The sequence below is a fragment of the Rhinopithecus roxellana genome, chromosome 4 (genome assembly GCF_007565055.1).
Source record: "Rhinopithecus roxellana isolate Shanxi Qingling chromosome 4, ASM756505v1, whole genome shotgun sequence".
In the NCBI taxonomy this organism is placed as follows: Eukaryota; Metazoa; Chordata; class Mammalia; order Primates; family Cercopithecidae; genus Rhinopithecus; species Rhinopithecus roxellana.
In genome coordinates this window covers 8,617,415-8,632,786 of record NC_044552.1, presented here as the reverse complement: position 1 = coordinate 8,632,786, position 15,372 = coordinate 8,617,415, and the positions used below count along the sequence as shown (strand labels likewise).

The 15,372-nt window shown below is 41.7% G+C and overlaps 1 protein-coding gene across 3 annotated transcripts in view; it reads right to left on the bottom strand.

Moving 5' to 3' along the window:
- The window catches only part of NEDD9 (neural precursor cell expressed, developmentally down-regulated 9), a 200,962-nt gene that overhangs the window by 36,461 nt on the left and 149,129 nt on the right, over positions 1-15,372 (bottom strand). The window contains exon 1 of one of the 3 annotated variants that reach the window (XM_010357149.2): positions 12,069-12,241. The exons of 1 other annotated variant lie outside the window; for it this stretch is intronic. In XM_010357149.2, coding sequence (XP_010355451.1) covers positions 12,069-12,080 — 12 coding nt within the window. In that variant the 5' untranslated portion in view covers positions 12,081-12,241. Of the gene's footprint in view, positions 1-9,362; positions 9,495-12,068; positions 12,242-15,372 lie in introns of those variants that run through there. One more of the 3 variants, XM_030929529.1, reaches the window with a different exon arrangement.

Here is a 15,372-nt window from a genome sequence, read left to right as displayed (position 1 = left end):
CAGACTGCATTTCAGGCAGTAATTTTTATTTTCTGTAAAGTACTTCTTTTAGACCCCTACGATGGTTACAAAGCTTACGTGAGTATCTTGGACCCTCTCTGAATCTTGACATCATTCGCTTTGTCCTGAGTTCTCAAGTTTTCTTAGAGTTTCCAGCTTTGTGAACTTTAGCTATAGATTTCTCTTTTGAGCATGTCTGAGTGGGAGAAGGTTTGAGAAATGTGACATTAGATACCTGCCTCCTGAAGGTACTCTTTGGCATGGCAAGAGATGCTGTTAATACTCCCTGGATGTGCTATGGGGCAGTGCCCTGTGTGTGGTTGTGGATCCAGGGCTTGGGAATCTTAACATCTCTTCCACACTGGCCAATCCAATCTGATGAAGGATCATTTGGAACCCAGCACTATTTTGGTGGCTGATATACCAAAGTGAAGTTACTTTTTGAGAGCTGATGAAAAGATCCAATGCTCATTGCAAATTTGGATATTTGGATCTCAGAAAGAAATCTCTATCTGACGAGATTTGGTAACATGATATGGACAACATAGCTGTGCATTTAAAAAGGGTTTCCTCAAAAGCTGGGTTTCTCTCCTTCCCCACACTTGAATGAATGCCATGTATTCTTGCTTGATTTAGGGTTCATGCTGGACAGACACATTCATATGCTAGGATTTGTTTACTATGTAACCAACAAAATCTTAGGGCAAAAAGTTAGTAGGCAGATTGCATATATGTGTGTGTATGTGCAATGTTATAGTCAACTTCTATTATTTCCTGGCCCACGGTGGAAGATGAATTTGACTGCTGAGTTCTATTTTTCACTCGTCTTTGGGTTTACCGAAGCAACTCCTGAGAGTCTTAAAGAAGGTGGAGGCCAGGCATGGTGGCTCACGCCTGTAATCCCAGCACTTTGGGAGGCCAAGGCAGGCAGATTGCCTGAGCTCAGGAGTTTGAGATCAGCCTGGGCAACATGATGAAACTCCGTCTCTGCTAAAATACAAAAAATTAGCCGGGCATGGCGACGTGCACCTGTAATCTCAGTTACTCGGGAGGCTGAGGCAGGAGAATTGCTTGAACCCAGGAGGCGGAGGTTGCAGTGAGCCGAGATCGCACCATTGCACTCCAGCCTGGGTGACCGAGTGACACTCCGTCTCAAAAAAAAAAAAAAAAAAAAGGTGGAAGAACACCTAGGTTTTTCATAGGTATTAGAACCAGAAGTCACCCATATCTTGAGCAGAGTTGATTAGTAAGAAGGAACCATTCTAACCCAGTCTCCTTATTTTACAGCCCAGAGGGTCTCTTATTAGATTAGCAGCAGAGCCAGAGCTAGCATCTTGCTCACCTCTTAATCTAGAATTTTTTCCCGCCAGACAAGGATGCCCTTCCTGAGAATCTTCTCCATCTTAGAAGTCAGCTCTGTTGCTATTAAGCCTTGGAATTTTGAAGCATTTGTCCTAGGTTGCCCAGTTTTGATAGATTTCAGTACAGTATCTTGGCAAGGGGTCAAAAATGCGGGGCAGGCACAAACTCTTTTCAGGGTTCCGTCCATAGATAAAACTGACAGGCACCATATAATGATGAAGGCCTGACACCCACCCACCCCCAAGATAGATTTTATTAACAATAAAACAACCATCTGGATTCCAGCCAGCATTACAGTATTGGCACTGGATCATATCTATCTGCCTGTCTAGACAAATCCCTCTAACTTCCAGGTACTAAGGGAAGAGAAATAAGAATTAAGTTTTAATGGAGTAGGAAACTGCAATCCATACTTCCAAAAATAATGTCATTTCTCAAAGTCAAAATGCACAAGTTATAACATCTGATAAGGTGTTTGAAAGAAGAGAAAGAGATTCCTATTTTCCATTCCCATCTATCTTATCTTCCTTCACCAAGCTATGCAGCCCAAGGTTATGCCTAAATCCACCAATACAGATGCATACACATCCTGGCAACTCTTGTCCATCTTCCAGCCAGAACCGAGCTAATGGAAATGGGATGCCACCCTCCCTGGAACTCTTTTAGATGTCACCTGACCTGGGTTTGGTGCCTGATTGGTATTATCTACTTCACTTGTGAGGTCCTCAGAGAGTTTTAGAAAATAGATTCATACACTTGGCTGAGAGGTGTGTACAGTCCATACACTGTCAACAATGCAGCCGCTAAGCTCTCTCCAGGAAGAATTTTCGAAGCTGCAGTTTCTCAGAAGACAGGGGAAAGGTGGCAGGAGCAAAGGGAACAAACAACCCTCATTGTGAAATTGTTCAGCGCCGAGGTGCAGAGACAAGCTCTTACACGCACATGTTTTACACCACTTTATGAGAATAAAATAGCTTTCTTAAAGACCCAGCTCTAAATGCATGTTCCATGATGAGGTACATACTGTAGAGAGAGATGCCAGAGAAATACTTTAAAGTTGCCTTAGAGATGGTTTGATGGGTTTTACATTTGACTTGAATGAAACTCTGCACTTCTTAGTATTTTGTGGTATTTGCTGAAACAAACCGGGGCTAGGCCTGTAAGAGGAAGTTGCTTTTTGGTTAGGACCTGTTACATTAAGCTCAACATCAGTAATGATAAAATTGTGGCAATCAGTTCTACAGGGGTATTTTTGTTCTTCTGTCACATAAAACCAGTAGGACAGTTATTTTTTAAGCAGAAGGAGTAGAAGAGATTAGACCACTGCTTCTCAACTAGGAGATTTTTGTCCCGTCTGGGTACAGGCAATGTTTAGTGGCATTTTTTAGTTGTCACCGTGTGTGTGTGTGCGTGTGCATGTGCATGCACACGTGTGTTACTGGCCTCTAGTGGGTAGAATGGCCAGGGATGTTGCTAAACATCCTATGGTGCACAGGACAGCCCCTACCACAAAGAATGACCTGGCCCTCAATGTCAATAGTGCCAAAGTTGAGAAACCCTGGATAGAGGGATGGACACCAGACTGAATTAGGAGGGTCTAGCTTCAGACTTCACGTTTTAAGACTAAGGGACCACCGAATCTCTGCTTTTTGTGTCTCTGTTTCCCTGTCTGCAAAATAAATATTAATAGACATGTTCTTCTTTATACAAATATGAGGAATCATGAAATTATATACTCCAAATGCTGTGATTTCTTCAGAAAAAAGGGTCTCTATGAAATCAAAGCACAGTTATTATTAGTGTGCCAAGATGAGCTCATGAAATTGTGTCTTAAGAACTGTATTCCTCTCCCTGGAAAAAAAAATTCCTCCAGGAAAAAAAAAACAAAAAAACAAAAAAACCAGAAATGATCTCATCATGATTACACCTGCCACACCAAAAAACAGACACACTTCAGAGAAACGAAATTCTTTCCCTTCAGCAATGAACTAAGCTGAGTCTGTAATTAAGATCTTAATAAGGGAGGCAGAAGGCTCAATTCAGGTGCCGCGGGCTATGAGGCAAGAGCGCCCATGCCAGGTTTAAAGCAAGAACAATTGGATGCAAATCCCCCGCACTGCTTGACACTCTCAGGTGTTCCAAACAAGTCCATATTTCAAAATGGGCATGCCTTTATTTCTAAAGATGCCTATTTCTGTAAAGAAAAGGAAAGAGAGCACCTTGTTATTTACAAGTCAATGTTTAAAAAAAAAAAAAAAAAAACCCCACAACATCTTAGATAGTTTCCTGCAAAAGGCTGCTGTAAGGGAGATGGGATAATGCCTTCGACAGTGGGTTAATCTCAGGAGCAGCTCTTGATGACAGTCTCTAGAGTGACCATGTGTTTCCGGACTCTTCCAGGCAGTCCCCAGGTTCAAATATCCTTTCCTTTGTCAGACCATATGTCCCATTTTTTTTGGTTTGTAAAACATGGATACATACTCACAAAAAACAAATATTTTTGAAACCAACAATAAAGGATGGGAATGCAAGTATTTTTCTTGATTATGGATCTGCCATGGTTGAATTTCCGATTTGGGAGAAAAAGAGCTAGGCACTGATAAGAATCTTAGATTCCATCAACGTATGTGTTCTCTAATTGACAAGGTGATCTCTGTAAGGAAATGAGATCTATTCCAGGGCCTCTGGGCCTCTGTAAGATTGCCTAGAAGTCCAGCTCCACAGTGACAGGGGTTATTAAGAGAAAGGAGGCTGTCTGGTTGCGTGCATTTCTGCTATTCCCTTCCTCGAGACCATTTAAAGGTGTGCTCGTCATGCTGGGCTCTGAGTGGAGAGGGTCAGGGAAGCAGTGATAACACTGGACTTCTTCCCCAGGGGAGCACGCAGGGGAAAGAGGGCTCGACATGTTGCTAGGCCCATGCTGCTGTGCTAGTGCGGCCGTACTGAGGGTCCACGAACCCATTTCCTGCCAAACTCTCGGTCATGCCACAGTGACTCGTAACAAGAACCAAAGAATAAAAGGAGAAAAAAAACCTCATCGACAGATGACTGATGTGTCCTGACACTAAAGACTCAGAAGTAGCTGGAGTGTCTAGAAGTTCACTTTACTGCCATTTTCTGTGTGCTGGCTTTGCCTGTTATGGTTATTTTGGGAGGCAGAGGGTGTTGGGGGCCAGACAAGCCCAGCTCATTCTTAAAGTGTCCTCTAGCTGAGTCCTCAGTTAGCCTCATCTCCTGTGGGAGTAAGGCATTCAATTAAGGAAAACAAATGGACTATTATGAATCATTGAGATTAAGGCTAACTCACAGTTACCAAGCGATAGCACAGGGTTTCTGCCTAACCAAAAAATACTAGGAAAAACATTAATGACACATCATGTTACCTAAATGCCTAATGCCTTAATAAGTAGACAGGAGATCTGGTTCAAATCTGAACTTTACTTGTGTTTTGGTTACTGCAACTTTCTATTGGGTTTCACAGATAATTAATCCATCCACTGCCCCCACATCAACAACCCACACACAGCAAAAAAAGGAATTAAAATTAATTTCAAAATAGCTATCAAATATTTTTGTTGCTTGAAATGGTTTTACTTTTACATATTCATGGTTGCTCAATCTTTGTTTCCGGTGGGCGTAATCAGAACATTTCACATGAGGGACGTTTTTGGCAGCATCATATAACTATTACCTTGACATGTGAGACATATCAGGGGAATTCTAATTTGCAAGATTGAGATTTGCCAACAGTCATGACGCTTACAAATCACTGGACCCAGGCTTTGACTGAGGATCATGAACTACCTATTTAGACATAATTTAAGCAACAGTAGTGGTTAGGGAGGGGATTAGGGAGAAAGATACTAGCTGTTTTTTTTTGTTTTGTTTTGTTTTTTTGAAGAATAACTGGGATTTGGTAGTCCATTGTGGGGCCCAGGCATATGTATTGGACACTGGCAACTGTAATATCTCCATGAGAGCTGCCTGCACTCCCTACCTCAACCATGCAAAACTGCTCTCAACACCACCACTATCCATATTTCTGGAGTGCCTGTTCTATCTTCCGCACATTCACCTAGATCTCATTGTTTAGTCCAACTGTCTTCTAAGAGAGTCACCCTTTCCAGTGAAGGGTAGAAAAGGTCACCAACAAGGTCACTTATCTTAAAATGCAGATTGTTCTGGAAAATAGGCCTTTGCAGGCTGTCATGTTCCCTAGCTGTGTGGAGTCCTCATTAGCCAGCAAGAATTACTGCAGAGAGATGGCTGGAATGTTCAAAGTAAATAAGATGGAGGGGGTGTTGTTGGCAAAGTATAAACAGGGTTTTTGTGTGTGTGTGTGTGTGTGTCCCCTTTTCATGCCCATACTCTTTGCAATCATCTATTACCTAGGAAACCGTCCGTTACTCTCTGGCATTTTAAGTTAGAAATATAGTATTTCTTCCCAATGGCCCTGTTTTATTTGTCTTGGTGAGAAGTCCTGGTAATTCAGCCTATATGTTCCTGCAGAGTATTGCCTTGGTCCTAGTGGTTGGCATTTCAAACCAATTTGTTTCGATTTCTTTCTGACCCTAAAATGATCTAAACATAGACAACCAAGACCTCTTACTTTACATTTATGTCATTCTAATTGACTGTGGTTGGATAACAGATTTTACTCTGAACTTCTCATGTACTCCCAACTTACATTCTTTGGATTTTACCTTCGGTTTTTCAAATTGATGCCTTTCTCTTTTCCTCACCGATATTTGTGTTATGGATAAACAATTCTAGTGAATGTTTCCTCTTAAACTTTTATCTATATAAAACTTCCATATTTATGTATCTGTATATCTTTGTGTGTATGTGTATATAACATCATATAATAGCTGCCATTTATTAAATGTCTACTATCTGCTGGAAAGGACAACTGTCATATATTATATCCTATAACTATCTGATAAGACAGGTATTATTCCCATTTTATAAATGAGGAAAAGGGGGTTTAAAGTAGCTTGCATAAAATTATACTGTTAGAAAGTAACAAAAGTGGGATTTGAAACAAAGTCCATTTTTTTTTTAACGATACCATATAGTGTTAAGATCCTCTTAAATGGCTATTCGTGTATACATTTTTTCTCCTGTGAGCAAAGGCTTATAATTTCAGGAATATTGAGTCCAATGAATAATAATGAAGGAACCAACGCAAAAGAATTTTAGCAAGTGGAGCCATATGCTATTAGGGTCCTATGCTTACAATACACATCCAGGCCCAGGGAATACTCAACAATACTCAACCATCTCAACCTAGCAACTGGGATTTTGACATAATTCTGTCACCAAGTCTTGAGTACACACCATCCTTTCAACATGTATTGAGCATCTACTATACAAAGAGAACTGGAGCCAGCTAGCATTGTCTGCTTACTATATGCCAAGAGCCATAATAAATACTTCATTCATATATTATCTCAGGTCTTGAAACAATAGTATGAGGCAGTTATTCTTATCGCTATTTTACAGATAATGCTGTAAAATGAGGCTTACAGAGCTTAACTTGCCTAAGGTCACAGAGCTACAAGCCATAAGGAACAGAAATGCCTTTCTCCAAAGCCCATGCGCTATCACGTCTCTAATACAAGAGCACAAAAGACCAAGTCTCAGCCCCCTCAAAACCTCACAGACCCTAGATCATGCTTTTTATTCAAGGACTTTTCAATCAATCTGCCTCTACATACAAATAAAGGGTGGGTCTCTCATATTCAGTGGGGTTTACTTAAAACTAAACAGGCTCAGTAGGCAACCTATCTGAGTTACATGTATCCTTTAGATAATGATTTGATTGAAAGAGGTTGATAAGTAAGGTAGTGCTAACAGAGTAGGGCAGAGGAAAAACATAACAGCCTATTTTAGGGATTATAGGACAGTCCAGGAGACAAAGGTTTCAGAGTTTGATTGTTTAAACAGAGTGGCTGGATGAGGAGACTTTACTAGCAGGACTGACAGGCCGCTCAAGTCATGCAAGCACAAAGAGACAGGCAGATGAATGCGGGCAGCGGACCAGGATTTCCCATAGCAGAATCTAAGGAGAAGGAAAAATGAGGGCTACAGGATGTGCATTAAAGATGTCGCATCCATGTGTCGGAGGCGAGGGGGCAGCAGTAGACAGGTGGGGGTGAGGGGCCTGGGGAGTAGGGGGTTGGAAGTAAGACCTACCGAAGTCAGTATTAAAGAAGCATAAGGAAAGCCTGAAAAGAAGAAGAAGCAGAAAAAAAGAAGAAGAAGAAGAAGAAGAAGAAGAAGAAGAAGAAGAAGAAGAAGAAGAAGAAGAAGAAGAAGAAGAAGAAGAAGAAGAAGGAAGAAGAAGAAGAAGAAGAAGAAGAAGAAGAAGAAGAAGAAGAAGAAGAAGAAGAAGAAGAAGAAGAAGAAGAACCGGTGAGGTTATAAAAGCACGAAAGAGGGAGGAAATTTGCAAAAAGACCGGACGCGGTGGCTCATACCTGTAATCCCAGCACTTTGGGAGGCTGAGGTAGGTGGATCACCTGAGGTCAAGAGTTTGAGACCAGCCTGGCCAACACAGTGAAACCCGTCTCTACTGAAAATACAAAAATTATCCGGGCATGGTGGCGGGCACTTGTAAACCCAGCTACTCAGGAGGCCGAGGCAGAGGAATCACTTGAACCCAGGAGGCAGAGGTTGCAGTGAGCTGAGATGGTGCCACTGCACTCCAGCCTGGGCAACAGAGTGAAACTCAACATCAAAAAAAGAAAAAAAGAAAAGTGGAGAGGAAGGTGTTTTTTTCAGAAGACTGGAGTGAAGGGAGAGACAGGGAGTCACTGAATTCTGAGAACAGGACTGACGTGTATTCCAGCAAGGAAAGGATGCTAAAGGAATCCTTGGTATGTTACGCACTGTGCAACTTGCTAAATTTGGTATTATCAGGCACCTTCAGTTCTCTAAAGGCTTTTATCTCTGTGTAGTTAAGCCATTTAGCCCTGCAAATGGGTTTGCTAAATAAATACATAAATACATAAATAACCAAGTTGATATTTTTCAAAGCATGTTTTAGTGCTTTTAAATCCATAGATCTCATACAAGGTTTAAAAAGGAAAAGGGCAGGAGTCCTACATTTGGATTGGTTGCAAAAATCATACAGAGAAAAATAAAGCATTTTAAACCAAAATATCAAAGCAAGGAAATAATTGGGAATTTTATAGGTTATACATGACCATATTGACTAAATCAAAGACCCTCTGTCATTATTTTCCTCAGTCTTGCTTGAGAAAATACGAATACTTTCAAAGTCCCTTCCAAAGCACACGGTTTCTCAGCACACAGGTTCTCCTTTCCCTGATCTCCATTCAACCAGAACACAGGGCTCTCTGACTTTCAGAATGCAGCTTTCTTAATGGCATTGTAAGTTCCGTCTGTAATTTTTCTTCAGTCAAAACGTTAAAGAATGAATTTGTTGCATGGCAGACGAGATAAATAATTTAGAATTTTAATGTAGGCACGTAAGGGCTCAGAAATTTGGCAAAGCCACAAAAGCATCTCTGCTCAGCCATTAGCGGCCAGGCCAAGTGGCTGCTGAGCCCCCGCCAGGGCTGGGCCTGAGGTGGGCGGGGCCTCGGGCCTGGCAGGCACAAACGGGGCGGGTTCTCGGGGCTTCTGCTCAAACATAGCTGCTCAGAGACCTTTCCATCACCCTCCCGGCAAACAGCACAACCATCCACCTCCAGACCTTAAGGAGCGAGCCTTCACTGGGTAAGCAAACCAAGGCCGTCGGGGCAATCCCCTAATCCGCCAGTCCCCGCCCAATTAAGAACATGCTCTGTATATGAAGGGGATTTTGTAGAAAACTCTTAATAAATGAAGCCCCCATAATTTACTATCACATAACCACAGACTGAATCCCTTCCAAGAGAAATGGAAAATTAAGTACATATGACAGTGACTGCAACCTTCCTGTGGACAAATAAAAAACATATAGGGAAATAAAGACAGACTAGATATGTACTAACCAGAAATGTCTGTCCGGAGTAATAGCTTACGTTCCACAGTTCTCAGGATTGTTGCAAGTATGTTGCTGCCTGGCCTGAAGCTGTGTATGTTAAGTGCAAAATAAGTGAAGGTTTGTTGTTCCGTAGTTGTGATCCCTGGGGCAACCAAACCAGATAATCAGGTTAACAACGACAAAAAATCTTATAGGGCCTGTTTCATAAGTCTTTCAGTGAACATTTTAAGATCTGTGCTAAATTTACAGTGCATAGAGCAATGTAGTATTTTAAAGATAATTCTTGTCTCCAGGATTTTACAATCTAATAATTATCTGGTTTTACTACCTAAGTGGCTCAAGTTAAACAAATAACTGCCAAGAGTGCATTTCATTTTACTTTGTGGAGTTACTGTCTTAAAAGGAAATTATCCTGCAGGAATACTTGGGATGAAATAGTCTTAAACTTTCTGGGAAAAGAAAACACTAGCCATATTTTAGAGAGGTCACCGACGGTTCTTTCTCTTAATAGTGGTTCAAGTCGTGAGTTCTGGAGCCAGATCGCCTTAGTTCTAATCCCAGCTCACCACTTTCTAGCTGTGTGGCATTAGATAAATTACTTAACCTCTCTGTGTCATTTGAAATTGAGTATAAAAATAATACCCACCTTATAGAGCTATTGGGAGAGTTGAATATGACAATCTTGTATTGTCACAGTAAGTCTCAATTAATGTTACTTCATTGCCTTTGTGTCTCTCCTCTACTTACAATAACAAAATCTTTCCCTGAAGTAAAGTTGTTCATTATTAAAGAGAGAGAAAGAAAACTTTATAAAAAAGTAAAAGTGGATTTCTTCAGTTGTTGGTTGATTTAGTAGTCATCATAGGGCATAAGTCATTTGTCCGGTCAGAGAAGTTAACTTCTTTGCTGGTGAAGTTGCCCACAGGCTAATAAAAATCGTGTATTGACATCATTTGGCAAAGTGTTCAACACCAGTAAGGCCCAGTGGAGAAGCAGGTCTCTCCATGAATGCCAATTGCAGTTTACATTGTCAGTCACTTTATCGGTTGCCTTTAGATTTTCTTTCCATAAAGAGAAAAGCTAAACACGATGAGATCATTGAATAAAAGTGACTTGAGACGTCGTCACTTTCGTCACTTTCTAGATTACGGCACTCAATGTTAATTTCAGCCATTTATACTTTCCAATAATAGACACATGAACATACTTTCTCTTTTATTCTGCAAGCTAGTTCTTATTCAACAACAAGGAAAGGAGGAGGAAAAAAGTCACTCCAGGCTGAGTAGTATCTGGTCCTATCATTGTTCTAAATAAGGAAATATGGGGTGACCCACTTTAAGAAAGATAGCTTTCCTGCCAGGTAGAGGGATTTGTTTCTGGTTGCATCCTAAAGTCAAATATTAATAGTCTTCAGGATAACCCTTTCCTCTGATCTTCCCTACTGAAGAAGATAATAGAAAACTGATAAAACAGAAATAGCTGATACCTGTGTCTTCAGACAGTGGTAACATAGGCATTACAATAAAGACTTTCGACATTTAGATTAAAGCTTTTGAATAAGATTCACAGTTTTTGAACAAAAGCTTTATTATTAAGGCTAGTCAGTGGCTATCAGCTAGACCAAGTATTTACAACCTTACATCAAAAAAGGATGGACCAGAAAAATTTAGAAAAAAAGCGAAGTAGCTTCCAGCTAGTATACAGTTAATATAAATTGTCAATTCGAAAGCCTAGCACCCTTGCCCAAATCCACCTTAATAATAACACTTTTGTTTAAAATAGCATAAAATAAAATAGTAGCACTAGCACTCATGTCTATTCATCATTCAAGAAAAATCCATGCTCAATTCATTGCAGTCTGCTTTCTTTGTGTCCCCTGGAAGCTGCTTGCCTCCTTAGATGGGAGTGACTTTAAAAAATAAAAGGAGGGGGGGAATATGTGGAGCAAGTCAAAAATCCTTTTGGCAAGAAAAATACACAAACAATGGTGTAGAATGCATTGGAAAATAACGCTGCTGAAGTACTGTGACTATGACACTCGGTAAGCTTTCAGGTACAGTGAACCAGCCTGAGCCTTCACACTCTCATCCCATTCAAACTCCAATAAAAATGTTTTCAAGAAATGGCTCATACTTATTTATTCCTACATCCAATATCACATAAGGATGTCAACATTTTCCATCCTCAGCTGTGTAATCTACGCTTTTAATTTCTCCCACCAAAAGTGCATATGGCATACTCTTTCCAAGACCAAATGATTAAAGGAAAGGCTGGAAAACTTTGCACTAAGAGCCAGTCTGAGAAAGACTATGCAGTCCTCATTCCTCCCTTATTACGGCTCCCCAGGGCAGTGGAAGCCAGGCCTGGGAAAGCCAGGGAGACTTGAGCCAATGCCTGCCGCGATTCAAGTCAGACACCCTCTGATCTCCAGTGGCTGCTGTGAAGCGGCCCCAAGTCTTAACTTCTCACCGAGGTATTTCCCCGGCAACTTTCAGAGCAATTGGACTCGGGTGTACTGTGAACCCCTGGAATGAGTCTCAAAGACCGGGTCTTTGCTTGCCTGCTTACATGCCAACCTCAGTGACCGAGACCCATCTTAGAACTCTCCGGGAGACACAAGGGACTGTCACAGTAGGGAACACGCATACACACGCACACACCCGCAGGCACAGCCTTCAGCTTGCAAGGAAACCTGTAAAAGGCACTCTCTTACCTTATACTTCATTTCGGCGGCGTTGAGTTGAGCCGTTTTCCTACACTAGTTAGACAGCATTAAGCACTGCAGTGCCCGCCCCTCCATTGAGTGCAGCACTAGAAGAAATCAAGAAGGTCCCGGGTAGAGCCGCTTGTCAGTCGCAGCGCCTCCCCAAAGTCTCTGAGCTCACTGTTGTGACTGAGGCAGGCTGATCGCGGACCTCATTTGCATGCCGCCCCGCCATTGGCTAGTGGGACAAGGTAATGCTCAGGCCCTGCCCACCCTTAATTCTGAAAAACTGACAAAGAACTTGTAATGTGATCTCTTCTTTTTGCTTTATCAGAGGGTGGAAAATAAAACAGAAAGTGGGGAGCCGTCTTGAACCTTACTCTGTCCCCCCGCCCCCGCCAAAGGAGACGACAGAAAGAAAGAGAAAGAACAGGAAAAGGAGATGCATTCTTTTTAAGATTAACCCAAATTTTAAAGAAACTGAATTCACAAAAGCAGTCTGACAGTCGCGCTTCCTGTGATCTAGCAACTCCTTCATAAACCCATTTCGTTCCAAAGCCATTCACCTCACAATCTCTACATGAAACGAACTCCGGGAACAAAAGGTTTTCTGTCTCCGGGCCCCTTTTTACTAACCACCCCTGCTGATACCTCTCTCTCTCTCTCTCTGTGTCCCTTTTTCTTTCCCCCTCCTCCTGCCTCCTTTTTGTGTGTGTGTGACTGTTTGCTTTTTTTGTTCTTTTCAACGTTCAAAGTACTTCGAGATGTCAGTCTACCAGGAGCTGGAAGACAATTCTCCCTTAGTGAAAAGGAACCCTCTAGCACACGCACTCAGCGTTTTCCTGGACAGCTTCTCACCAGGGCCTCAGAGTTGCAGGTCACACATATTGAGCGACCTTCAGTGGCTTTGCTGAGGATAAAGGTTAGATGTGACCTCTCAGATGGGGTTGACCAGTGCACGCCCTATACATCATCACCGTCCACTGAGTTCTGTGTTTTTTGACGGCTGGCATTTCTAGCTCCAGCTTTGAACGCTGCAGTGTTTTTCCTTCTGACCTCTGTCCTGAGGATGACCCATTAACCCACCAACACTTATTATCCAGGGAAACGAAAATGCCCACTGTTTGATGAGCCTGGTTTAAAAGACCAGTCAGCACAGAACATAATTTCTATAAAGGTTCCACTTTAGGATTTCTATAAAGAAAGAGAATCACCCAGAAAGCAGAAATGGTCACCTTCTGCAACTCTTCTCAAGGATAGAGCAGTGAGGTGAAAAATTCCTTTTTCCTGGGCAAGACTGAGACTTGGTGAATCCAGACAATAGCTGTCCCCGAGTGGGATGCACTCCAACCAGACTACATGACTTGGATGGAAAAATCAGCCCTTATTATTATTATTTTTTTTTCCTGACCAAGTTGGATCAGAATCTGATTCCCTTCGCCTCTAACACACAAATTCCCAATGGATGAAAACTCTACTTTTATGATCTAAGCAAAAGGAATGAGAGAGCAGCTGTCCTACAAAAGTGGTTTCCAGATGCAGGGTTGGCAGGTTCGTTTGCAGTTCAAAGTGGCACCGATTCCAGGGACGTGACCCCCCAGGCCATTCTAATGAGGTTGACAAACCTGTTCCAACCTGTCTTAGGCCTTGCTTTTCCTCATTCGTCCTTAGAGCAAAAATAAGCCTGAGCAAATGTACAAGGCCTTTCTGAACACATATTAAGCATGCAGCATATTGCATTGTAAAGATCTCCCTAAGAATCCTGCAGACTGACTGGAGAGTCGTTAGTTTGCAGGAAATCGTTTTTGGTGTCTGCCTGGATAAAGGAGGACAATAATTCGAAGCCCTTCCCATCTGTAAGATGAGTCTTGTGGCCTCCAAGAGATCTAGATAACATTCCTTTGGCTTCCTAAGTGGTCAAACTGAATCCTCTTTCTGTTTTGTTTGATGAGTATCATTGAGTAAACGAGTGCTGTCCTATTATATTTTAATGTTTTCAAACAGTTTCCAAAAGTCTGTGCTGGGGGTTTTTGTAATTTCATTCTCTAGCTAGAAGGCTTGGTTCCCAACAAGTGGCCCTCCTGCTTTCCTGTTTCTGTCCTGTGAGGTAATTAAGACACATGTCCGGAAGTTCATTTCAAGAAGGTTTGGGTCAGTATATAGTTAGTTGCATAAAGGAAAGCACAAGGGTGTTGGAATCAGGTAAACCTGTGGTGTGCTGGAACCTCAAAGCATTTAAAAAATTTTTTTTTTTTTTTGAGACAAAGTTTCATTCTTGTTGCCTAGGCTGGAGTGCAGTGGCGCAGTATTGGCTCACTACAACCTCCACGTCTCGGGTTCAAGCGATTCTCCTGCCTCAGTCTCCCAAGTAGCTGGGATTACATGTGTCTGCCACCACGCCTGGCTAATTTTTTGTACTTTTAGTAGAAACTGGGTTTCACCAGGTTGGCCAGGATAGTCTCAAACTCCTGACCTCAGGTGATCCACCCGCCTCAGACTCCCAAAGTGCTGGAATTCCAGACATGAGCCACTGTGCCTGGCCAGTTGAACTTCTTAATTTTGGTATCCTTCACTATGAAACAGAGAAAATAATAATACCTGCTAGCCTCATAATGAGGATTAAATAAGATAATGTGGATAGAATTTAGTAGTACTTGTTACATTGTAAGACTGTAAATGGTTGCTTATTCTTATTACTGCTAATAGTTATTATTTTAATATTAATATTGGATTTATGATATATTATTTTGTTAATATTTTATATGACATTAGTGTTCTATTGTAGATTATTATTTAATTATTGTATTAATTATAACTAGTATTACTGTTAGACTACTGTTGATAAGTGTGGTAGGCATTGAGGAAAAGTTGGAGGAACCCCTTCCTCTGTGTGCCATTCTTTCATACGGCAGCTTTCTCACTGAACTATTATCACTAGAGCACCTAGCATGTGCCAGGTACCTTTTTAGGAGGGGAGGATACAGCAGTAGCCCAGACAAAGTTCCCATCTTCATGGAGCTTACTGTCTAGTGAGAGTTGAGGAAAATAATTAAATGAATGTATAATATGATTTGCAGTGATACATGCTATGAAGAAAAATTAAGCAGGGAAAATGGCTAGAGGAAAACAGATCCGGGTGGGACAGGATGTGTATTATTTTAGATAAAGTGGTCAGGGAAGCTCCTCTGAGGAGATGATATTTAAGCAGAAATCTGAATAATTTGAGGGATCCAGCCACTCAGAGATCTGGGGGATGAGCATTCGGGACAGAAGTGACCCAGGGAAAGGGCCCGCAGTAGGCATGAGCTTAGTG